The sequence below is a fragment of the Eurosta solidaginis genome, chromosome 1, assembly GCF_040869045.1.
Source record: "Eurosta solidaginis isolate ZX-2024a chromosome 1, ASM4086904v1, whole genome shotgun sequence".
NCBI classification, from domain to species: domain Eukaryota; kingdom Metazoa; phylum Arthropoda; class Insecta; order Diptera; family Tephritidae; genus Eurosta; species Eurosta solidaginis.
In genome coordinates, this window is record NC_090319.1 from 22,259,052 (window position 1) to 22,285,902 (window position 26,851).

General features: G+C 35.4%; 1 protein-coding gene across 1 annotated transcript in view; it reads right to left on the bottom strand.

The window, feature by feature from the left end:
- Positions 1-16,208: 16,208 nt before the first annotated feature.
- Sp7 (Serine protease 7) overlaps positions 16,209-26,851 on the bottom strand; it is a 32,809-nt gene continuing 22,166 nt past the window's right edge. The window contains exons 4-5 of the mRNA XM_067782475.1: positions 19,935-20,227; positions 16,209-16,768 (exon numbers count right to left, since the gene is read on the bottom strand). Of these exons, the coding sequence (XP_067638576.1) occupies positions 16,464-16,768; positions 19,935-20,227 (598 nt within the window). The 3' untranslated portion in view covers positions 16,209-16,463. The remainder of the gene's footprint in view (positions 16,769-19,934; positions 20,228-26,851) is intronic.

The window sequence follows — 26,851 nt, forward strand, 5'->3', positions numbered from 1 at the left end:
CGACCGATAGCTCAGACGAATGGTTGGTCTCCAAACGATTTCGTCTAGCTATGGTAATCCCTTTCATTACCGTTCGGTCTTTACGTTTCTTACTTTATGTCAGACAGGAAGGCGAAACCAATTGTCAACTGATATCTTGCCATTGCTTAACATAGTGCAAATACACTAGCGAATGTGGCCCTTTAAGAATATTAAAAACGTGTGATATGCTGTTTTAGTATATCATATACCTTGATCAAAACAGCGATCAACTCAAAAAATCGCAAAGTTCAGAAAACGCGAAAAATAGACTGCCACCCTCATACGCGTCAATACAATTTTTTATTTTTTACAAAGCTTTTTATCTCTTATTAGTTGAGGTAATAACAAATCGACGAAAAAGTTATATAGGTAATGAATCGAGAAGCCCGAAGGTACTAATAACTTCGAAATTTCAGATTTTTGTGTTAGCTCCCTACTGATTACGGCCGACATGATGAAAACGTATTTACTATTAAATTTCATAAAAAATTTGATTGGTGGAGTAATCTGATGATATGCATGTGATGTAGTACTTGTTGATGTGATATGACGATTGATTTCTATTAAATGGCTAAAAGCAATGTAAATTTTAGATTTTGAAACTATGTTATATCAACGATTTAGCGCTTTGTTTAGTTAAGTACTATGAGCGCTAGTCAAATCATATCGTATGGCCATAAATGATGTGGCATATCATATCATGTCGCAGCCGAGCTTTTTCGAAGGCTGAACGAATTGTGATATGATCTGATATCACCTTAGTAAGCTTATCATACCTTTGAAGTAATGTCCTTCGGTCCATTATAAAGCAATAAACCATACTACTCTAATATTACCGGAACTAGGAATATAAAACCAAACTGATAACGTTATCACGGACCAATTTAATGGATTCAACCTAAAAAAAAGACAAAACAAAAATAATTAAGCATAATCGAATCGGCATTACCCGGTATGTAGTCCGGCTTATTTATCAACAAAAAAAAAACAAAAAAAGTGTCGGTTTCACGCATATGCTTCTCTCTATGCCGAAAATTATTTTTTTAAGAACCAAATTAATTACCTTTTTCCAGTTCCTTTCTCCTAGCAGTACACTCCGTTCTTTTTAACATAAACATAGACATACGCAAAAATTCAGTTGACTTTGTCCATAGAAGCACTTGTACATTATAAATGTTTCTGTAAGGGTGCAGATGTATACAATATATATTTTCTTGTAAAACTATTTCATTTACCATATCTGTTACATACAATTTTCTTTACAAGTAATTTCTGCATCAGCACAATTTGCGCCAACGCTCCGCTTTTCAATTAACTGTGCTCTTCTTTCGTTGATATTAATACACACACAAACAACACGCACTGAGCTATATTCGTGCTTTAATAAACATTACTTTGAAATATATTTTCATTGTCTACTGCTGTTTTTCTTTCACAGATGTGTAGATACGCACACACAAATATAAACAGTTTCTTTGTTGAAAATTTGTAGTTTTTCTATGTTAGTTTTGAGAAGTGCAGCGGATTTAATAGCGATATGTATAATGGCATATTTTACAGATTTATAGGGCAAATGCAACTGGAAGACGTATCTACTTGCTGCAGCTTGAAAATCAAGAATGCTTGCACACTCAGCATTTCCTGTCGCTGCATTCTTACAAGGTTGCGTATACGTCATGGCATATTTGCATGGCGGTCGCAGTGGTGTGGTGGTAGCGTGCTCCATCTACAAAGTTTTTTTAATCAGAAGACACTCCGAGCGTATTTCTGGCTCAGTGAAAACTTATCTACGTTGCCGATGCCGTTCGGAGTCGGTAAATGACAACGCAAGGTTGTAGGAAGAATTGTAGGAGGAAGATCGAAACTTGAGGAGAAGCTCGGCCTGGATCTCTTCGGAAATAAATAGTGGCAAGTATTTTTTTTTTTTTTTTTTTTAATTTTTATATCTTTAATATAAGCACGCGTAGGGGTAGAATATTTTTAATAAAATAAAAACAAATTTATATAATACAAAATAAAATATAATAAAATAAAATAAAATAAAATAAAGTGAAATAAAATAAAATAAAATAAAATAAAATAAAATAAAATAAAATAAAATGAAATAAAATAAAATAAAATAAAATAAAATAAAATAAAGTAAAATAAAATAAAATAAAATGTAACAACGTAAAACAAAATAAAATAAAATAAAATAAAATAATATAAAATAAAATAAAATTAAATTAAATTAAATATAATAAAATAAAATAAAATAGAATAAAAAAGAATAAAATAAAATAAAATAAAATAAAATACAATAAAATGAAATAAAATAAAATGTAACAAAGTAAAATAAAAAAAAAATATATAAAATAAAATAAAATAAAATAAAATAAAAAAAAAATAAATAAAATGTAACCAAAAAAACAAAATAAAATGAAATAAAATAAAATAAAGTGAAATAAAATAAAATAAAATAAAATAAAATAAATTAAAATAAAATAAAATAAAGTAAAATAAAATAAAATAAAATGTAACAACATAAAATAAAATAAAATAAAATAAAATAAAATAAAATAAAATAAAATTAAATTAAATGCAATAAAATAAAATAAAATAAAATAAAATAGAATAAAAAAGAATAAAATAAAATAAAATAAAATAAAATACAATAAAATAAAATAAAATAAAATGTAACAAAGTAAAATAAAAAAAAAATATATATATAAAATAAAATAAAATAAAATAAAAAAAAATAAATAAAATGTAACAAAATAAAATAAAATAAAATGAAATAAAATAAAATAAAATAAATTAATATAAAATAAAATTTAATTAAACTAAATGTAATAACATAAAATAAAATAAAATAAAATAAAATAAAATAAAATAAAAGAATAAAATAAAATAAAATAAAATAATATAAAATAAAATAGAATAAAAAAGAATAAAATAAAATAAAATAAAATAAAATACACTAAAATAAAATAAAATAAAATAAAATAAAATAAAGTGAAGCAATTAAAATGAAATAACATATAATATTATAAAATAAAAAATAAATAAAATTAAATAAAATGAAATATAAAAAAAGAATAAAATAAAACAAAATAAAATAAAATTAAATATAATATAATATAATATAATATAATAAAATATAATAAAATAAAATAAAATAAAATAAAATAAAATTAAATTAAATAAAATTCAAAAAATAAAAATAACATAAAACAAAATGAGATAAAACTAAATTTAAAAAAAATAAACAAATTGAGAAATTAAAAAATTGAAAAGAAATAAAATTAAATTCCAAATAAAATAATTTTCTAAATTTTTTTGGTTTCATTTGGCAAATTATTCTTTTTTCTGGATATGTGTAAACGTGTGGCTTGAATGAAGTGGATCGTCATATCAGCAAGCTGCACCTTAATGTCCATACATTCAGTGTCTAAGTACTACAATATCTACTCAATTCAGCTCAGCTTACCTAGCAAAAGGAAGTGTGCACCTAATTAACCTTTGTTGCCCGTCGTTAGACGGAAGCAAGAAGATAAGCTATATTCTAGTTTGGCTTTCATGAAAAACATCAGAAATATAAAAGACCGTTTCAATGTACTTATTTTTCTTAGACGACAAGCATTTTACAAATCCGCTTACTTGCCCAACAATCTCCAACAACCTTCATTACTTTAATACTGGGGATATTTTCTTTGTTTTCCTTACATTCAATGTTTGTGTGATTTATTTTGTTGCTTATAATTTAATGTTGCATTTAAAAAACTTTTTTTCTTTAAGTTCTCCCTCTGCCTCTTCATACTATTTAAGTAGATGTTTTGCTTGCTAAAGAGAAAAAGTTTCTTGTAGTTTCAGATAGTTTTTCAAGTAAATTATGGCTATGTAATAAATATTGCATTTACTTGTAGTTACAGCTTGTTTATAGAAGAATTATTCTTAAATAACATTCACTTAAGTAGTACTACCTTTCTTCGAACTTGTTAGAGAAACGACGAAAAATACAAACATCAAAAGGAATAAAACAAACTTGTGGAAAGTAGAAAGCACAAAATTAAAAGAAGCGAACACCGTTAAAGCGTTTAGAACTTCGAATTCTATACAATGCAAAAGATAAATGCTATAAGACGTGGTAAAATATATAATCAGTTGTGAATTTAACAGGAATATCAAATTTGTGCATGCAACTTTGACAAGTTCGATCTGATTTGGCTTAATAATAGTGATATTTTTAAGGCAATCGCCATGGTGTCGTGGAAGTGTGTTCCGCCTACCACACCTGGGCGGGCAGACCCTGAGATAAAAAACCGGGCAAAGATACATCAAACGCTTAGAAGCAAGTTTTAATACACAGTTGACCAGAGCTCACAGAGTATATTAAGTTTGATTGTATAACGGTTGGTTGTACATATATAAAGGAATCGAGATAGATATAGACTTCCATATATCAAAATAATCAGGATCGAAAAAAAATTTGATTGAGCCATGTCCGTCCGTCCGTCCGTCCGTTAACTTGAGTAAATTTTGAGGTATCATGATAAAATTTGGTACGTAGGTTCCTGAGCCCTCATCTCAGATTGCTATTTAAAATGAACGATATCGGACTATAACCACGCCCACTTTTTCGATATCGAAAATTTCGAAAAACCGAAAAAGTGCTGTAATTCATTACCAAAGACAGATAAAGCGACAAAACTTGGTAGGTGAGTTGAATTTATGACGCAGAATAGAAAATTAGTAAAATTTTGGGCAATGGGCGTGGCACCGCCCACTTTTAAAAGAAGGTAATTTAAAAGTTTTGCAAGCTGTAATTTGTCAGTCGTTGAAGATATCATGATGAAATTTGGCAGGGACGTTACCCCTATTACTATATGTACTTACTTACTTACTTACTTAATTGGTGCTTAACCGTCTAAACGGTTATGGCCGTCCAACAAGGCGCGCCAGTCGCTCTTTCGCTCCGCCAACCGGCGCCAATTGGTCACACCAAGGGAGTTTAAATCGTTTTCCACCTGGTCCTTCCAACGGAGTGGGGGCGCCCTCTACCTCTGCTTCCATAGGCGGGTTCCGATAGAAACACTTTCTTGGCCGGAGCATCATCTTTCATTCGCATAACATGGCCAAGCCATCGCAGCCGCTGCGTTTTAATTCGCTGGACTATGTTGATGTCTGCGTATAGCTCGTACAGCTCATCATTAAATCTTCTTCGGTACTCGTCATCGCCAACGCGTAGAGGTCCATAAATCTTTCGGAGAACTTTTCTCTCGAACAGTCCCAAAGCTGCTTCATCTGCTGTTGTCATGGTCCATGCTTCTGCCCCATATAGCAGGACGGGTACGATAAGTGACTTGTAGAGTATGATTTTCGTTCGCCGAGAGAGGACTTTACTTTTCAATTCCCTAGCTAGTCCGATGTAGCATTTATTGGCAAGAATAATTCTTCGCTGGATTTCTTACTATATTTACGCCTAATAAAAATTAGCAAAATCGGAGAAGGACCACGCCCACTTTAAAAAAAAAATTGTTTAAAGTAAAATTTTTACAAAAAATTTAATATCTTTACAGTATATAAGTAAATTATGTCATTCAACTCCAATAATGATATGGTGCAACAAAATGCAAAAATAAAAGACAATTTCAAAATGGGCGTGGCTCCGCCCTTTTTCATTTAGTTTGTCTAGGATACTTTTAACGCCATAAGTCGAACAAAAATTAACCAATCCTTTTGAAATTTGGTAGGGGCATAGACTTTATGATGTTAACTGTTTTCTGTGAAAACGGGCGAAATCGGTTGATGCCACGCCCAGTTTTTATACACAGTCGTTCGTCTGTCCTTCCGCATGGCCGTTAACACGATAACTTGAGCAAAAATTGACATATCTTTAATGAACTTAGTTCACGCACTTACTTGAACTCACTTTATCTTGGTATGAAAAATGAACGAAATCCGACAATGACCACGCCCACTTTTTCCATATCGAAAATTACGAAAAATGAAAAAAATGCCATAATTCTATACCAAATATGAAAAAAGGGATGAAACATTGTGAGGTAATTGGATTGGTTTATTGACGCGAAATATAACTTTAGAAAAAACTTTATAAAATGGTTGTGACACCTACCATATTAAGTAGAAGAAAATGAAAAAGTTTTGCAGGGCGAAATAAAAAAACCCCTAAAATCTTGGCAGGTATTATATATTATATATATAAATAAATTAGCGGTATCCAACAGATTATATTCTGGGTCACCCTGGTCCACATTTTGGTCGATATCTGGAAAACGGCTTCACATACACAACTTCCACCGCTCCCTTTTAAAACTCTCATTAATACCTTTAATTTGATACCCATATCGTACAAACACATTCTAGAGTCACCCCTGGTCCACCTTTATGGCGATATTTCGAAACGGCGTCCACCTATAGAACTAAGGCCCACTCCCTTTTAAAATATTCATTAACACCTTTCGTTTGATGCCCATATTGTACAAACAAATTCTAGGGTCACCCCTGGTCCACCTTTATGGCGATATCTCGAAACGGCGTCCACCTATGGAACTAAGGATTACTCCCTTTTAAAATACTCATTAACACCTTTCTTTTGATACCCATATTGTACAAACAAATTCTAGGGTCACCCCTGGTCCACCTTTATGGCGATATCTCGAAACGGCGTCCACCTATGGAACTAAGGATTACTCGCTTTTAAAATACTCATCAACACCTTTCGTTTGATACCCATATTGTACAAACGCATTCTAGAGTCACCCCTGGTCCACCTTTATGGATATATCTTGAAAAGGCGTCCACCTATAGAAGCAAGGTCCACGCCCTTTTAAAATACTCATTAGCACCTTTCATTTGATACCCATATCGTACAAACAAATTCTAGGGTCAGCCGTGGTCCACCTTTATGGCGATATCCGTAAATGGCGCCCACCTATAGAACAATGGCCCACTCCCTCTTAAAATACTCTTTAATACCTTCCATTTCATACACATGTCATACAAACACATTCCAGGGTTACCCTAGGTTCATTTTCCTTCATGGTGATTTTCCCTTATTTTGTGTCCATATCTCTCAACTGAGTATGTAATGTTCGGTTACACCCGAACTTAGCCTTCCTTACTTGTTTTGTTTAGGCGCGGTTAACGTTAGAGGAGGTTAAAGCCAAGCATTTCTTACAACCTGTAGTGCATCAAAATCTTTTATTTCAATTTCGGACAGCATAATGAAACAGATTGGGATGGCTTTCCACACCCCTGCCTATGGGTTGGTCTAAAAACTTCTCTAAATTGTTATGAGTTGGACCCTCTTGTTAGTTACAGCAGCATACTAAAATGTTTTTGCTCATATCAGAAGTTCCAAAAACGTTAACTTTAAAAGAAAGCTTCTAGAGTTTAAAATTTTTTCTCAAACACAGTCGATAATTTCAAGACCCAATAAATCGATTACTTGGCTTTTCACGAGATTTTCGAATATCAAAATACTCATAAAACTCGCAAACTTCTCGACATTCAAAAAGTCGCTGCATTGCCTGTAATAAACGTAGAACTTACGAAGATCGCCCAATAAAAGCTGGCACCCTTCGTTTTTGCATTTTTTTCTCTCTTGTTCACTTCGAAAAATGTGAGAAAATATGTGGGGAGCAGGAGCATCATTCAGTCCCAGCCTTAACCCATATCTGTAACTCCGTCGCATTTTTTTAACTGACAGTTTTAAAAATTCTTAAATTATTAAAAGTATCGTTTTGTGCTAAAACTTTTCTCACAGTCAACTTACCTTTTTTGAAGCTTACCGTAATCTTAAAATACAGCTATCTTATAACTTTAAATGAGCAATTCTTGTATATTTGTATAGCCGAACGATCTCGGGAACGGCTCATCCGATTTAAATGAAATTTGGCCTGGAGATAATGTATCACCTTCTAAGACTTTCCACGTAGGTGTTGCCACTCAGAATGTTTCACAAGGTTGCCACCGAATCGAAACTAAAAAAAAAAATTTCATGAGATATGCCGATATGGGTATCAAACGAAAGGTGTTTCACTCCGCATTACAATAGGGACATTTTTGAGTAGGGTTGCCATTTAGGGTTGCCACCTATTCGAAATTTAAAAAAAAGCATGAGATATGCCGAAATGGGTTTTAAACAAAATGTATTTCACTGCGCATTACAATAGGGATATTTTGAGGAGGGTTGCCATTTAGGGTTGCCACCGATTCGAAATAAAAAAATAAATTGCAAAAGATATGCCGATATGGGTATCAAACGAAAGGTATATCACTCCGCATTACAATAGTGACATTTTTGAGTAGGGTTGCCATTTAGGGTTGGCACCTATTCGAAATTAACAAAAAAAATTTCATTAGATATGCCTTAATGGTTACCAAACGAAAGGTATTTCACTCCGCTTTACAATAGGGACATTTTTGAGTAGGGTTGCCATCTAGGGTTGGCACTTATTCGAAACTAACAAAAAAATTTCATTAGATATTCCGAAATGGGTATCAAACGAAAAGTATTTCACTCCGCATTACAATACGGAGATTTTTGAGTAGGGTTGCCATTTAGGGTTGGCACCTATTCGAAATTAACAAAAAAATTTCATTAGATATGCCGATATGGGTACCAAACGAAAGGTATTTCACTCCGCATTACAATAGGGATATTTTTGAGTAGGGTTGCCACCTATTCGAAATTTAAAAAAATTCATGAGATATGCATTCATTTTGTTTCAGTTTCTTTGTTAGGAGAATATTCCGCTCACAGGAGTACTTGCCATTAGTTTGATTGTATTGGTTTTGTGAATATTTGAGTGATATTTGCATTAAGCCGCTGTCAATATTCTTTTTTCCTAAACATTTAAAATGGAATTTTTTACGTTAGTTTTCCTTTTTAACAGCAAATACGCCTATGGTACATTCATACGAACACATGTCTATGTAAAGCTTACATATTCACTGAAAGCTCTATTTGTATTATATAAAATGGTATTTATATATCTACATTAACATAAATGCCTAAATGTGAATGTATCTCTAAATCGCAATCAAATCTAAATATGCATTAACTTTGTGTATAGATTTGTATTTACATATATTGGCGTTTATTTATGCAACAACAAATGCAATATACGCCGTGTTTGATTTTAACGGAAATTAGTACAACCCATTTGACTGTAGCATGAAAGAGCTCACGCATACTTAAGGGATTGATTATGCCAATGAGATGACTATAATGTTCCGTAACGTGTGCACATAACTAATTTCCATAGATATATTTGAATTTTTGTAAGTATTGTATGATATTAACATTTAGAATTGTGGTAGGTTATTGAAGTAGAGCATTGGGTAAACGTAATATTCAAGATTTACCATAATTTAAGGTTAGGCCATATTGAATGAACAATTGATAATTTTCTATATTATCTATATACACCTCACGTATATATATGAATATATGTCTGTGCATATATTAAGCCAACTAAATATCTAACAAATGAAGGATCGAGTATCTCAAAAAACTCGTACTTGTGGTCCGATTTGAGTCATATTTTGAACAAATAAAAGAATGAGAAATTACAGGCAGTTAAAAAAAACTAAAAACATCTGTATTTAATTAGCAAGACATTCTCATATTGCTTTATACAATTGTTTTTATACTCAGTTGAGCAGAGCTCACAGAGTATATTAACTTTGATTGGATAACGGTTGGTTGTACAGGTATAAAGGAATCGAGATAGATATAGACTTCCATATATCAAAACCATCAGGATCGAAAAAAAATTTGATTGAGCCATGTCCGTCCGTCCGTCTGTCCGTTAACACGATAACTTGAGGTACCTTGATGAAATTTGGTATGTAGGAACCTGGGCGCTCATCCCATATCGCTATTTAAAATGAACTATATCGGACTATAACCACGCCCACTTTTTCGATATTGAAAATTTCGAAAAACCGAAACAATGCGATAATTCATTGTCAAAGACTGCTAAAGCGATGAAACTTGGTAGGTGGGTTTACCTTATGACGCAGAATAGAAAAGTTTTTGAACAATGGGCGTGGCACCGCCCACTTTTAAAAGAAGGTAATTTAAAAGTTGTGCAAGCTGTAATTTGGCAGTCGTTGAAGATATCATAATGAAATTTGGCAGGAACGTTACTACTACTACTATATATGTGCTTAATAAAAATGAGCAAAATCGGAAGAAGAACACGCCCACTTTTTAAAAAAAAATTTTTTAAAAGTCAAATTTTGACAAAAAATTTTATATCTTTACTGTATATAAGTAAATTATGTCAACATTCAACTCCAGTAATTATGTGGTGCAACAAAATACAAAAACAAAATAAAATTTCAAAATGGGCGTGACTCCGCCCATTTTCATTTAGTTTGTCTAGAATACTTTTAATGCCATAAGTCGAACAAACATTTACCAATCCTTCTGAAATTTGGTAGGGGAATAGACTCTATGACGGTAACTGTTTTCTGTGAAAATGGGCGAAGTCGGTTCAAGCCACGCCCACTTTTTAAACACAGTCCACCGTCTGTCCTTGCGCTCAGCCCTTAATACAATAACTTGAGAAAAAATCGATATATCTTTACTAAACTTAGCCCACGTACTTATCTGGACTCACTTTATCTTGGTATAAAAAATGGCCGAAATCCGAACATAACCACGCCCACTTTATCGATATCGAAAATTACGAAAAATGAAAAAAATGCCATAATTCTATGCCAAATACGAAAAAAGGAATGAAACATTGTAACTGGATTGGTTTATTGACACAAAATATAACTTTAGTAAAAACTTTGTAAAATGGGTGTGACACCTACCATATTAAGTAGAAGAAAATGAAAAAGTTCTGCAGGGCGAAATCAACAGCCCTTGGAATCTTGGCAGGAATACTGTTCGTGGTATTGCATATATAAATAAATTAGCAGTACCCAACAGATGATTTTCTGGATCACCCTGGTCCACATTTTGTTCGATATCGCGAAAACGCCTTCACATATAAATCTAAGGGCCACTCGCTTTTAAAACCCTCATTAATACCTTTAATTTGATACCGATATCGCACAAACACATTCTGGAGTCACCCCTGGCCCACCTTTATGGCGATATCTCGAAAAGGCGTCCACCTATAGACCTAAGGCCCACTCCCTCTTAAAATGCTCAGTAACACCTTTCGTTTGATACCCATATCGTACAAATATTCTAGGGTCACCCTTGGTCCATCTTTATGGCGATATCTCGAAAAGGCGTCCATCTATACACCGAAGGCCCACTCGCTTTTAAAATTTTCATCAGCACCTTTAATTTGATTCCCATATCGTACAAACACATTCTAGTCACCCCTGGTCCACCTTTATGGCGATATCTCGAAAAGGCGTTCACCTATAGAAATAAAGCCCATTCCCTTTTAAAATACTCATTAACGCCTTTTATTTGATGCCCATATCGTTCAACCACATTCTAGTCACCCCTGTTCCACCTTTTTGGCGATATCTGGAAACGGCGTCCACCTATGGAACTAAGGATCACTCCCTTTTAAAATACTCATTAACACCTTTCATTTGATACACATATTGTACAAACGCATTCTAGAGTCACCCCTGGTCCACATTTATGGCGATATCTGGAAACGGCGTCCACCTATGGAACTAAGGATCACTCCCTTTTAAAATACTCATTAACACCTTTCATTTGATGCACATATCGTTCACACACATTCTAGAGTCACCCCTGGTCCACCTTTATGGCGATATCTGGAAACGGCGTCCACCTATGGAACTAAGGATCACTCCCTTTTAAAATACTCATTAACACCTTTCATTTGATACACATATTGTACAAACGCATTCTAGAGTCACCCCTGGTCCACATTTATGGCGATATCTGGAAACGGCGTCCACCTATGGAACTAAGGATCACTCCCTTTTAAAATACTCATTAACACTTTTCATTTGATGCACATATCGTTCAACCACATTCTAGTCACCCCTGTTCCACCTTTTTGGCGATATCTCGAAAAGGCGTTCACCTATGGAACTAAGGATCACTCCCTTTTAAAATACTCATTAGCACCTTTCATTTGATACCCATATCGTTCAAACACATTCTAGAGTCACCCCTGGTCCACCTTTATGGCGATATCTGGAAACGGCGTCCACCTATGGAACTGAGGATCACTCCCTTTTAAAATACTCATTAACACCTTTCATTTGATGCCCATATCGTTCAAACACAGTCTAGAGTCATCCCTGGTCCACCTTTATGGCGATATCTGGAAACGGCGTCCACCTATGGAACTAAGGATCACTCCCTTTTAAAATACTCATTAACACCATTCATTTGATACCCATATCGTACAAACATATTCTAGAGTCACCCCTGGTCCACCTTTATGGCGATATCTCGAAAAGGCGTTCACCTATAGAAATAAAGGCCATTCTCTTTTAAAATACTCATTAACACCTTTCAGTTGATGCCGATATCGTACAAGCACATTCTAGAGTCACCCCTTGCCCATCTTTATGGCGATATCTCGAAAAGACGTCCACCTATAGAACTAAGGATCACTCCCTTTTAAAATATTCATTAACACCTTTAATTTGATACCCATATCATACAAACAAATTCTAGAGTCAGCCCTGGTTCACCTTTATGGCGATATCCCTAAATGGCGTCCACCTATAGAACTATGGCCCACTCCCTCTTAAAATACTCTTTAATACCTTCCATTTGATACACATGTCATACAAACGCATTCCGGGGTTACCCTAGATTCATTTTCCTACATGGTGATTTTCCCTTATTTTGCGTCCATAGCTCTCAGCTGAGTTCGGTTCGGTTACACCCGAACTTATCCTTCCTTATTTCTTCAATGGCGGTTATTTCTGTTTAATGGATATAACAGTGGCAGTTATAATGCCCTATACTCGAATTCAAAATACTCTGGCCAGGATGATAATAGTAAAGTTGCATTTCTTAGTAATCAAAAACCTAATCATCAATTTTTATTTATTGTATTAATTTATTTACACAGAAATAATAATCTATGAAACACATGAAATCTTACAGACTACGTAACAAATTAAATACAATTATCACTTCAGTGAAGGTTTAAAATTTCATTAAGTTTTAAATTGAACTTAGATTTATTAAGCACAAGATCTACAGCCTAAGAATTTGAGAGAAAATTAAACTCACCTAACGTTCTGGAACGATAATGGCGACCTGGTAATTGACGCTCCGAGTTTGCTTAAGTTGGGAAGAGAATACTTCTTCTCAATGTTAGCTAGGGAGTGAAAAGACGAACCCGAACTTTAATCGCCGATAACGGAGAGCGCGTTCTAGCACCCGGCTATGACGAAGAATGGCAATATCCCGGCTAAAAATCGCAAGGCGACAGATAATGACGTAATACCCACCGAGCTGTTCAAACACGTAGGCGAAGATTTGGTAAAGAGCATGCATCAGTGCAAAATATGGTCGGGCGGACACATGCCTCAAGATGGGGTCTGACGTACGCTCTGCTACACCCAGAAGAAAGGCGATCCCGCAAACTACGATAATTACCGCGGAATCAGCCTGCTTAATATCGCGTTTAAGGTTCTATCAAGCGTACTGTGCCAAATACTGTAGCCCATTGTTAACAAACTGATTAGACCTTACCAGTGGTCAGTCTTCTTGGCGGCTGCCGTGGTGTGATGGAAACGACCTGAGCCTACATCACCAAAGATCCTAGGTTCACGTCCCGGGCAAAGCAAAATCAAAATTTAAGAAACAAGTCTTTTCAACTAGAAGAAAATATTTCTAAGCGCGTTCGCCTATGCAATGTTTGGCAAGCACTCCGAGTCTATATCTGCCATGAAGAGCTCCTAGTGAAAACTCATCTGCATTGCATATGCCGTTCGGGGTTGGCATAAAACAAGTAGGTCCTGTCCCGCCAATTTGTATGAAAAATGGAAAGGAGCACGATGCATGTTGGAATAGAAGTTCGGCCTAAAACCTCTTCGGAGGTTATCGCGCCTTACACTTTTCATTTATTGATTGGTAAATCTTCTTTCTGCCAGATCTTCACGATGCTCCAGATCTTGGCGAAGAATAACGATAAGTGAATTGACACCCCCAACTCTTCGTCGACCTCAAAGCAGCATTTGGCAGCGCAAAAGGAAACTGCTTTTATGCTACCATGTATGAACTTAAGTTCCCTGCAAAGTGTATAAGGCTCTGCCAAATGACGTTGAGCAACACCACCAGCTGCGTAAGAATTGGAAAGGACCACTCCAAGCCATTCGAAACCAAATGAGGATTCAGACAAGGCGAATCCTTATTGTGCCCATTCTTAAACATAATACTGGAGAAGATAACTGGAGCAGCAGAATTATACCGTGATGTTGCGTTGCAAATTATTATAAGACCCGACAATTACTTGCGTATGCTGGTGATATTGAAATTACTGGCCTGAACAAACGTGCTAACAGTTTTGACATTTCAAAATTACATAAAGTGCGACCTTTCGCTGTAAGTTCTGTTTAACCTTACCGAATAAACGATAAGTATTTTATACCCGTTGTACTTGTACACAGGGTATTATAACTTTGATTGGATAACGGTTGGTTGTACAGGTATAAAGGAATCCAGACAGATATAGACTTCCATATATCAAAATCATCATTATTGGAAAAAAATTTGATTGAGCCATGTCCGTCTGTCCGTTAACACGATAACTTGAGTCAATATTGAGATATCTTCACCAAATTTGGTACACGCCTAATCCGACCCAGAGTAGATTGGTCTTGAAAATGAGCGAAATCGGATGATAGCCGCGCCCACTTTTTATATATATAACGTTTTGTAAAACACAAAAAACCTGATTATTTAGTAAATAATACACCTAGAATTTTGACGCATGGACTGATATTGTGACCCTTGATAAAAATTTGAAACCATTTTTTAAATGGGCGTGGCACCGCCCACTTGTCATAAAATCAATATTAGAAATATTATCAATCATAAATCAAAAATTGTTAAACCTATCGTAACAAAATTCCATCCACTACCACTTTTATCAAAAAGATTTTTAAAAGGGTCGTGGACGAATAAAATAAGCTATATCTTTGCAACAAAGAGCTTTATATCAATGGTATTTCATTTCCCAAGTGGATTTATAACAATAAATAGGACAAATTTCAAATTTTTAAAAATGGGCGTGGCACCGCCCCTTTTATGACTAAGCAATTTTCTATGTTTCGGGAGCCATAACTCAAAGAAAAATTAACGGTTCTTAATAAAATTCGGCACAGAAATTTTCCCTATAGCAGGAAATATTTCTAGAAAAAATGGACGAGATCGGTTAAAGACCACGCCCACTTTTTATGAAAGATTTTTAAAAGGGTCGTAGACGAAAATAGTAAGCTATATTTTAGCGAAAAAGAGCTTTGTATTAATAGGATTTTACTTTCTAAATTGAATTATAACATTAAATGGGAAAACACTAAAATTTTTGAAAATGGGTGTGGCACCGCCCCTTTTTTGTCTAAGCAATTTTCAATGATTCGGGGACCATAACTCGAAGAAAAATTAAACATATCGTAACTAACTTGGGTACACATATTTTCCTTATAGCAGGAAATATTTCTAGTAAAAGTGGATAGAATTGGTTAAGGACCACGCCCACTGTTATATAAATGACTTTAAAAAGGGCAGTAGGCAAAAAAAATAAGTTAAATCTAAGGTAAATATAGTAGAGAAATCACCATATCTGAAGGAAAACTGCATTACTACCCGCTCAAGGTCATTGGTGTTAGCCTCTGTATCTTTTTGCTTCTTTTAAACGAAAATTATAATAGAACCATATATATATGTATTATTGCGCAGCCTTGTAGCACTATTAAGCACACAAAACAAACAACAACAGCATTTCAAGTGTACAGCTGGGTATGTAATGTTCGGTTTCACCCGAACTTAGACTTCCTTATTTGTTTGTCATCAGGTTGATGTCACGAAGCAGAAAAAGCTGAAGACCTTCACTACAGTGAAAGAAATAGGCCTAAGAAGACTTAATCTCCCTTTATATGTGTGTGTATCCTACCAATGTCACTCATCCAAATTGCGATAATTCCCACTGTCAGCCCAACAGTTATATTTTGTATCCCCAGGTGTTAATGAATGTAATTAAACCTTATGGCATTAATATAACTTTTATTGATTTAAAATTAAATTCTAATTAAAATATAAACCCACATACAAACAAAAATATTTGTTCTCATTAATGTTAATGTAATTAATGATTGTCATTTAAAATAAAACTTAAAGCAAAATTTACACAAATACATTCGCATATTCGTTTAATGCACACGTCTTTCCTTCGCGCTGCATTTGCATAACCACAAAATATTCTTTTGAACCTTTGGTCTTCCACCAAAATGCACAATATCTACGGTCTTATCGTTTGCTCAATCCAATCTATGTAATCGGCGACACGTGTATATACCGCAGGCCAACCTTCGAGGCCACAACGATTGCCAAATGAAACAATACCCTCCAAATACCAACGACCCTGCTCATTTTGACGCATCAAAGGGCCACCAGAATCACCATCACAACTATCCTTGGAAAATTCACCGCCCGCGCAGAGTTGGGATGTAATCAGATTGGTATTTCGTGAAGAAAACTTACGCGCACATGCATCATGATCCACCAGTGGCACGGCTAAATGTTGTTTTACATTGCTCTGTCGTGCTGTTGTATACGGATGAAGTAAGATAAAACGGACAATGAGTAGAATATATTTAAATGCATAAGTTTCAGTAAAACAAGAGATTAAAAAAGCAGAATCATTTATGTATTTATATAACAAAAGATTAAACAATGTATAAAATGAGTAAAAAAACATATTAGCTACTACATAAAGTAGGCCGAATCAATATTTGTGTCGGACTCTGACGCACAGTGGCAGAGTCGAAGCTAAGCTTAACTAATTCAGAATGGTCACAACAAACAGTTCCGTTGGAAATGGGTTTTTTACAGATTTGTATGTGTTATATTAAACTACACCTTCTTTTAAAATTTCAAAACATTAGTACAAAAAAAAAAATGGAGTTATGCTACTTAAAAAAAAAAAGACGTGAGTACAAAGTACACATAAAGTTCAATTTGTTAACATGCAAGAGAACACTATTTTGTATTATTTTACTCTATGCTTGTTATAGAAAGCGAAAGTATCGTCCAGTTATCGATTTGTTGTCGGCTTGTTATCTCCTAGTCAACGGATGCTTATTGGTTATTTACTGGCTTGTTATCGGCGGGTTACAATGTTTTATCGATTTTTTTTTAATTGGTATTTGTTTCATCACAAACGCATGAGTCGTCGATATCAAATTGATAACTCGATGCCCATCGATTACTTTTCGATATTAAATCGATAATATTTTGATAACGAATCGATAAATTTTTGATAAAGAATCGACATTTTTTCCCTAACACGTCGACATATATCTAACTTTTCGATAAAATTCGATGAATTCCCTACAGCAAATTGACTAGATTTCGATAAAAAATCGATGAATTTTCCTAAACAAATTCATATTATTCGGATAACAAATCGGCAACAAGCCGATAACAGAGTAGGAACACTGCAGTAACAAATCGATAACTTTTTGATATAAAAATCCGGAAAATTTTCGATAATAAACCGATAACTTGTCTGTAAAAAATCGATAGCGCATCGATAACCTTGTCGTCGATAGGTAGCTCATAGCACTTCGATAACAAAACGATTACTCGTCTCCTGTAGGCATTTAAACTTGTTCGTTGGAGTCTTTGTGAATTGAACCACCGTTTTATTACAATGACCAATGGCTTTTAGGCGGCCGCCGGGGTGTGATGGTAGCGTGTTCCGCCTACCACACCGAATATTCTGGGTTCACGCCCGGGGCAAAGCAACATCAAAATTTTAGAAACAAGTTTTTCAATTAGAAGAAAATTTTTCTAAGCGGGGTCGCCGCCCGCCTGTGTTGGCAAACACTCCGAGTGTATTTCTGGCATGAAAAGCTATCAGTGAAAACTCGTCTGCCTTGCAGATGTCGTTCGGAGTCGACATAAAACAAGAAGGTTCTGTCCCGCCAATTTGTAGAAAAAATTAAAAAGAGCACGACGCAAATTGGATGAGAAGCCCGGCTGTAAATCTCTTCGGGGGTTATCGCGCCTTTCATTTATTTTTTTAATGGCTTTTCGCCAATTATTTATCCAACAAAATGCTAGGGTCTACACCTTTTCCAGCTGTGCTTAAGAAACGGGGAAATGAAGTTGATAAAAGGGCAAATGTGTTTGACAAATGGTCAAATGAATTTGAGGAAAGGGCAAATGTATTTGAGGAACGGGTGAATTTATTTGCGAAAAGGGCAAGTGTATTTGAGAAAAGTATTTAATAAATGTTTTTGATTTTTTCTAAAAAAAAATGTGCCCTTTTCTCAAATACATTTGTCCGTTTCTCAAATACATTTGCCATTTCCTCAAATTCAGTTGAGCATATCTCAAATAAATTTGCCCTTTTATTAACATCATATCTCCGTTTACCAAATAAATTTGGAAAAAGTGTAGACTGTAGCATTGCGCTGGATAAATAATTGCCTTAAAATAAATTATTGGCTCAGTATATGGCAAGAAACGCTTTGGAAATGGTTTTAAGTGGGGTTCCGTATGACGAATACTGTGTTTCCTCCTGAAAAAAAGTAAAGGAATACATTACTAAGATAACGATTTTGCTGTGGACCAACCGGTATAATAACATGATCTCAAAACATTTGTGGAAGGAGAACAACGCGCTCTCTTCCTAAATTAGGCAAATATAATGCAAGAGTGCTTACTGGTAAATGTGCTATATGAAAAGCAGGAATAGGGTTCATGTATTACACTATTTGAAGGGTTGTGTAGCGTAACTCAAAGCTTCTCCAGCTCAATTATCAACGCCAACTATCTGTGGCTGATCTGTTTTATTTAGCAGGCGAGGCTCCAACGACCTTAAACTCTTTACGGAAGGAGGGGGTTGTATGAATTAGAAGTATCAATGTGTTCAAATCATAACTCTCCGCAGATAATTGGGCTAGTGCCTTAATGGTCAAATTTTACGGTACGTGCTAGATACATATACTGCAAAGGACCACCAACATCGATAAAATTCCCTAAAGCCTTCGGGATTTTCCTTGTTGCTTCATGAAGAAGAAGAAGGCTACAGACGGTACAACTGAGTTTAATGGATGCATTTTTGGACAGCCTTTGCTTTGCCTGAACTGAGGTTTATAAATTTTTCCTAGTTATGGCTGTTTAGGTCTTTCGTTCATAATTTAGTTTATATGGGTGAACAACCGGTTTGGCGAAAGCTAATTAAGAAGTACCTGGTGAGATTAATGTACCCGGCAATTACCGAGGACATATACATATGTATAATGAGCTAAAAGAGTTGCGTTTATTAGGTACGTGGGAATGTTGTTTACCCAAAACAACAATGCGCCTCATCCAAAAGGCACTGAGCAACATTCTGAACTGCATTGAGACTACCTAAGACAGGTTTAAAATAAACCAACTTCGAGCGATATATCAAGATTACCCTTGGACATTTTTTATTGCAGGAAAAAGTATTCAGGCCCAATGTTTATGTATTTTTTTTTTTTTAATAAACCCCATTGCAACACTACCACTGTAAAGTGCAATCACTTTAACGCTCCAAGGCACCATCTTTGCTTAATGTACGCGTACGCCTCTTTTCGATTTACTTCTTTTGGCCCACCTTTTCCAGCTTCACTACTAAGCTTACTTATGCATTTACATTTACAACAAATGTGCTTATGTCTGTGTGCATTAAAATATTATATATATACATATAAATATATCTATAGATAATACCTACCAAGTAATGTTCTTCCCCAACCTGCTACCGTTAACTGTTCACCCACATTAATCGCTTGACGGTTACTGCTACTTGGCAACGGTAAGCAAACTGGCCTAATGAAATCCGTGTATGCCACGTCTTCTGCCAGTCGTATTAAAGCAATATCGTGATGACGATTTTTATTGTTTGGCTGATATTGTGGATGTGGAATCACCTGTTCATATCCCAATTTTACAACTTTGTTATTGCAATCTTGTTGTATACAATCAATTTCCTTGCTGATATCATATTCGCCCAAATGAATTGTAGAGCTGCGCGTTTGTATGGGAATTGTGGATTGCAAGATTTTCCGGTTTGATATCGGTCGCAGATGAAAGCGGTTGGTTTGGTGTTTTTATGGTTATATGGCGCATTTACAAAATATTGTACGATGAAATGTAAAATTGTCCAAAATCCATTTGATTACAAATATGAGGAGAAAAATATTGAAGTGAAATTTAATTAAAGTGCAATTTAGTGAAAAATATGTTGGAAGGATAGTAAATGTAGGTGGAGTATGTTTTAAGTACTTAATATGTAATACGAGTGGCTTAGCTCACATTTAGGGGCTCAAAGAATAATTTGGAAATTGGTGAAGTCAACCAAACTATAACCGAAAGTAGCAAATAAACATAATAGCATTTTTGTTTAGACGTGCATTCACTACGAAACAACTTTTGCAAAGCCTATCTTTTTTATAAGCTTTTATTTAGTTTCACTTTTGTTGTCTGTAATGGAATTTTGCAAGTTAAATTTGATACACTTCCCGGTGTCCGATTGAGCTGAAATTTTGCACACATGTATAACTCCGATGACAATGCAATATTAATTTGTTAGAATTCGATAAATTAATCGATAACACAGTTATCGGTAAAGATTTGTATTTACTTTGGCATAACAGCCTAAGTCCCATACAAACCCGCCGGTACCTATCCGTGGATTGTGATATTTGGACGTGGTGAATCACGCGTGGTGAATCTCAACGCTTACGAAAAGCGGAGACACAACCCTCTGTTGTATTTCTGTGTATAACCAACATAGCTGAATTTTTAAGGCTGTTTAACTCTGTAATCTTTTCTGTAATTTATTTTGCTTTTGGAAAAATTACCTATTTGAAAAAAGCTGGCTGAAAAATATTGGCATAACAGCTTAAGTTAAATCAAGAATGGAAAATTTGAGCCGATGTGGCAATTTCGCGCGTCCGTTGAACGAAATATTGACAATCTGCTGATCATCGCTAGGAAATTAGCGACATTCCATCAACTAAGCACCACTTTAGCAATACTACTGTTATTATTTGGCCGCTCAAACACACATATATTAATTGTGCATTAAATCTAAAATATACAAATACACCATAATAATTTACACGGCCAAAGCCATAATAATTTACACGGGTCATCAATTCTTTCTCTGATACAAAATCTGAACTACCAGCGCTACCGTCAACAGCTCAGTGTCATCATTGCCAGTAGCGCCAATAACACCAAACTCGTGCCTGACACACAAAAGTCGTTCCACTCAATAGCGCAAGTAAAATGTACTACGCACTCACTACTAAGTAGCGTCAAAATTCGCTTGGAGTCATTTCGTCAATGAGCTACCATTGAGCTGGTACCGCATTGGCGCTGGCGCCATGCAATTTACATCACTAAAATTGCGCGAATGCCCAGGCTCATGACTTCAATACTTATATTTACTATGCTTTAAACTTTGAATACACCTCTGAAGTTGCTGCGCATAAAATGTGTACTAATAAATTCCAATCCGCATTATACGCAGATGTAACTGAAATATGTGTTTTTGTTTCACCTCCTTTACTTATATTTAAAGCTTTTCTAAGAACAAGCTTCTATTACTTGTTAATAAAACGAACTAAAAAGTAAAAAATAAAATTAAAGAAAAAAAACTTTTTTAAAAATAAGCCTTTATTATTTTGGTTAATAAAATTAACTAAAAAGTAAACAATAAATTGACTCTAAAGAAATATAACACTTTATAAGTTCATTGTAAGATTAAACGATAATTAGGCTTTGTCGTCTGCGACAAAAAAATTCTATATTGTACATAATTATATATTTTTAACATTAAAACTTTACCGCCGTACCAAGCATAGCTTTAACACATAATTGCATACGAAGTATGCAATGTGTAAAAGATTAAAATATGCATAAAGAAGGCAATTGGGAAAGACTTCCCAACAGGCATGACGTAGCTGAATGCGTTTACAACCATTTCAACTATCGTAGGGGTGCGAGTTCGACTCCCACTCCCGGGAGAAAAGGCTTTGAAGAGATTTACAAGGTATAATCGAAACAGCTGTCGCCTTGTCCGTCCTGATGTCACGTTGTTTAAGTTTTTCCCAAATTATTAAATAAATTATAAAATTAAAAAATTGCTTCAAATAAATGTTTTCATACATTTAAAAAAAAAAAAAAGCAATATGGGCAATCCCCGATTATTAAAAATCATTAAAACTTTACACCTAAATTATTAAATCTTACAGTTTATATCACAGTCCTAATTGTTCTAATAAAAAACGTGTTAAATTTTGATGGTATTAATTGTCGTTTAATCATACAATGAACTTATAAAGTGTTATATTTCTTTAGAGTAAATTTATTGTTTACTTTTTAGTTAATTTTATTAACCAAAATAATAAAAGCTTATTTTTAAAAAAGATTTTTTTCTTTAATTTTATTTATACTCAGCTGAGCAGAGCTCACAAAGTATATTAATTTTGTTCGCATAACGGTACCCCGTAACGGCATAAACTAACCGAGATAGATATAGACTTCTATATATTAAAAAAGAAATTAATTTAGCCATGTCCGTCCGTCCGTCCGTCGGTAAATACGATAACTTGAGTAAATTTTGAGGTATCTTAATGAAATTTGGTGAGTTCCTGGGCCCTCATCTCAGGTCGCTATTTAAAATGAACGAAATCGAACTTTCTCGATATCGAAAATTTCGAAAAACCGAAAAAGTGTGATAATTCATTACCAAAGTCGGATAAAGCGAGCAAACTTGGTATGCGGGTTGACCTTATGACGCAGAATAGAACATAAGTAAAATTTTGGACAATGGGCGTGGCACGGCCCACTTTTAAAAGAAGGAAATTTAAAAGTTTTGCAAGCTGTAATTTGACAACTGAGTATGTAATGTTCGGTTACACCCGAACTTGGCCTTCCTTAGTTGTTTAATCAAATTTTTTTCGCAACCTATTGAATCAAGTGAACATTAATGAAACAAGTAAAGGTGTCTAAGTTCGATTGTAACCGAACGTTATATACTCAGCGTGAGCTTCAATTGCACATTTCTTTTCAGATAAATTACTTTTCTACATAACACGTGGCACCGCCCGTTAAAAAAAATGTCTCCCCATTTCCTCTTACAATAAAACTTGTTAAGTGAAATATCATTGATTCAAAACTATTTTTGCTAGGTTATAGCTTATTAGTCTATTCTACGACCCTTTAAATGATCCCGTCCATTTTTACTAGAAATATTTTCTGCTATAAGGAAAATATGTGTACCCAATTTTGTTACGATATGTAAATTTTTCTTCGAGTTATGGCTCCCGAAACATAGAAAATTGCTTAGTCATAAAAGGGTCGATGCCAATCCCATTTTTTAAGATTTGAAGTATTTATGTCAAATTCGGACTCGGATTGCGATATAAAATTTTCTAAGAAAATTAGGAAGGCTCGAAATTCATTTCAGACATATGGTGCCATGGACAATATTACACAGTATGACCCATAGATTCAGAAACTTGATGTGCACCTGAAGTTTTTTCCCCATACAATTTGACCCGCCCTACTGTACAACCAACCGTTATCCAATCAAAGTCATGCCATATACATATTTTTACCAGTCGACGCTATTATTTACGAGCCGATAGTTTAAACGCATATATTAAAGATCGATTATACAAACAATGTTATCGCAAACAATCGAGAGAGATCTTTCCCCTGCCCTAATTTAATTAAACGTTTTAGTTTGAGAATTCATACACTCAGAAAAAATCTTTTACTAAAAATGAGGAAAGCATTTCTTAAAAAAAAACTTTCTTTAAATTGAAGAAAATTTTAATGTAGTGAGTAACAACTTCACATTTCTGTACGGCAAATATATTTATCGTTTCAAGGTGGCGCTAAATGAAAATGTTGTTGTTGTTGTTGTAGAGTGTTTCGCCCCATCAAATAGGTGCGACCGATTACACATTGTCATCAATATCCACTAACGGGAGTCCAAGGAAACTTGCTGTTTCAACATGGGTGGACCATAATGAGAGGGGTGTTAGAGGCGTTGGTTCCACATTACAATTTAAGAAATGGTTGGTGTCATGTGGGGACATATTGCAAGCAGTGCATACATTTTATATGTCGGGACTGATTCTGGATAGCTAAGAGTTTAACCTGTTACAGTATCCAGATCGCAGTTGAGCTAGAGTGACACGCGTTTCATTGGAGAGTGTGCGTTCCTCTTCTGCTAGATTTGAGTATTGTTTTTTGAGTACAGGATGCACCGGGCAGTTCCTGGCATAAAGGTCCGACGCCTGTTTGTGGAGGTCACTGAGGACATGCTTGTGTTTTTTGTCTTCATACGGCTGAGTTCTCAGGTGCCGTATTTCCTCATAATGACCCTGGCCGGCGTTGGCTCATCAATCAGATGTCTCTTGGGATGGCCAGGTTTCTGGGTATTCAACAGGAACTGTTTGGTTAGCATCTCGTTTCTCTTCCTCATGGGGAGTATTCTCGCCTCATTATGTGGATGGTGTTCTGGGGACATAAGAAGACAGCCCGTGGCGGTTCTGAGAGCAGTATTTTGGCAGGCCTGTAGCTTTTTCCAGTGAGTAGTTTTTAGGCTTGGCAACCATATGGGGGATTTAATGTTTGAGTGAAAACTTGATTTCGATACGAATCATAACACACGATACGGGCCCAAGCTAGTTACTTCTGATATCGTTATGCAGACAATATATGAAAATCAGCTTTTATAAAATGACGAAAATAAGGTCTGTTTTTAGCACGCTTTTATTAGCTTGGCCTGTATGTAACGGAATCTTTGGGTTTAATTTTCACCGGTTTCTAGAAGTCTGATTAATTTGAAACTTTGCATACGTATCAAGGACCGATGACAATGCATTAATGTGATGTTGTGGTGACATAAGGTCAACGGCCGTAAGGTCAATTAGTCTTATCACCACTTTGAATGGCGATAAGTTTGATTGCAACTTTGCACAAATATCAAGGCTCGATGACAATGTATTAATGCGATGGTGTGGTGACATAAGGTCAAAGACCACAAGGTCAATTGGCCTTATTACCACTTTGAATGGCCATAAGTTTGATTGAAACTTTCCACACGTATCAAGGGTCGATGACAATGCATTAATGTGATGGTGTGGTGACATAAGGTCAACGGCCATAAGGTCAAGTGGCCTTATTACCACTTTGAATGGCATAAGTTTGATTGAAACTATGCACACGTATTAAGGCTCGATGAAAATGCAATAATGTGATGGTGGGCTGAAATACGGTCAACGGCCATAAGGTCAATTGGTCTTGTCACCACTTTGAATGGCTATAAGTTTGATTGCAACTTTGCACACATATCAAGGCTCGATTGGCCTTATCACCACTTTGAATGGCCATAAGTTAGATTGAAACTTTCCACACGTATCAAGGGTCGATGACAATGCATTAATGTGATGGTGTGGACATAAGGTCAACGGCCATAAGGTCAAGTGGCCTTATTACCACTTTGAATGGCCATAAGTTTGACTGAAGCTTTGCACACGTACCAAGGCTCATCGACAATGCAATAATGTGATGGTGGGCTGACATAAGGTCAACGGCCATAAGGTCAATTGGTCTTGTCACCACTTTGAATGGCTATAAGTTTGATTGCAACTTTGCACACATATCAAGGCTCGATTGGCCTTATCACCACTTTGAATGGCCATAAGTTTGATTGAAACTTTCCACACGTATCAAGGGTCGATGACAATGCATTAATGTGATGGTGTGGGACATAAGGTCAACGGCCATAAGGTCAAGTGGCCTTATTACCACTTTGAATGGCCATAAGTTTGACTGAAGCTTTGCACACGTACCAAGGCTCGTCGACAATGCAATAATGTGATGGTGGGATGACATAAGGTCAACGGCCATAAGGTCAATTGGTCTTGTCACCACTTTGAATGGCTATAAGTTTGATTGCAACTTTGCACACGTATCAAGGCTCGATGGAAATGCATTAGTGTGATGGTGTGGTGATATAAGGTCAACGGCCATCAGGTCAATTGAACTTGTGACCACCCAAAATGGCCATAGATTTGAAACCTTGCACATAATGCGAAAAACGCATTCCTTTATTAATGATAGAAGTGGATGCGTGGCATATCTACGAAAAGGCATACTGGAGCCCTTTTTAACACGCTTTTATTAGCTTGGCCTGTATCTATCTATGTATCCATGTATGTATGTAACGAAGTCTGGAGTGGAGCCGAGAGCTCCGGTAAGCCAGAGCTCCGAACTCCGTTGCACCTTTTGAAGCATTTAAAGATAGGTACTTTTAGCAAGTGCAGGCCACCAGACCAAGGCACCATAAAGAAGAATCGGGCAGACAATGGCTGTGTAAATACAGTAGGTCACCTTAGGGGACAATCCCCAGGAGGTGCCAATTGCCCCCTTGCAGGTGAACAGCTCTGCTGCTGCCTTTTTGGTCACTCCATAATAGCTTCCTATCGAGAATGACTCCCAAATACTTGACTTGGCGGTGTAAGATTTGGTACTTTGTACCTCCTCGTGAAGAGAACAAGCTCGGTTTTTTCCGGGTTTACTTCCAAACCTGTGGCGGGTTGTACTCCAGGAGTAGCTCCAGGATGT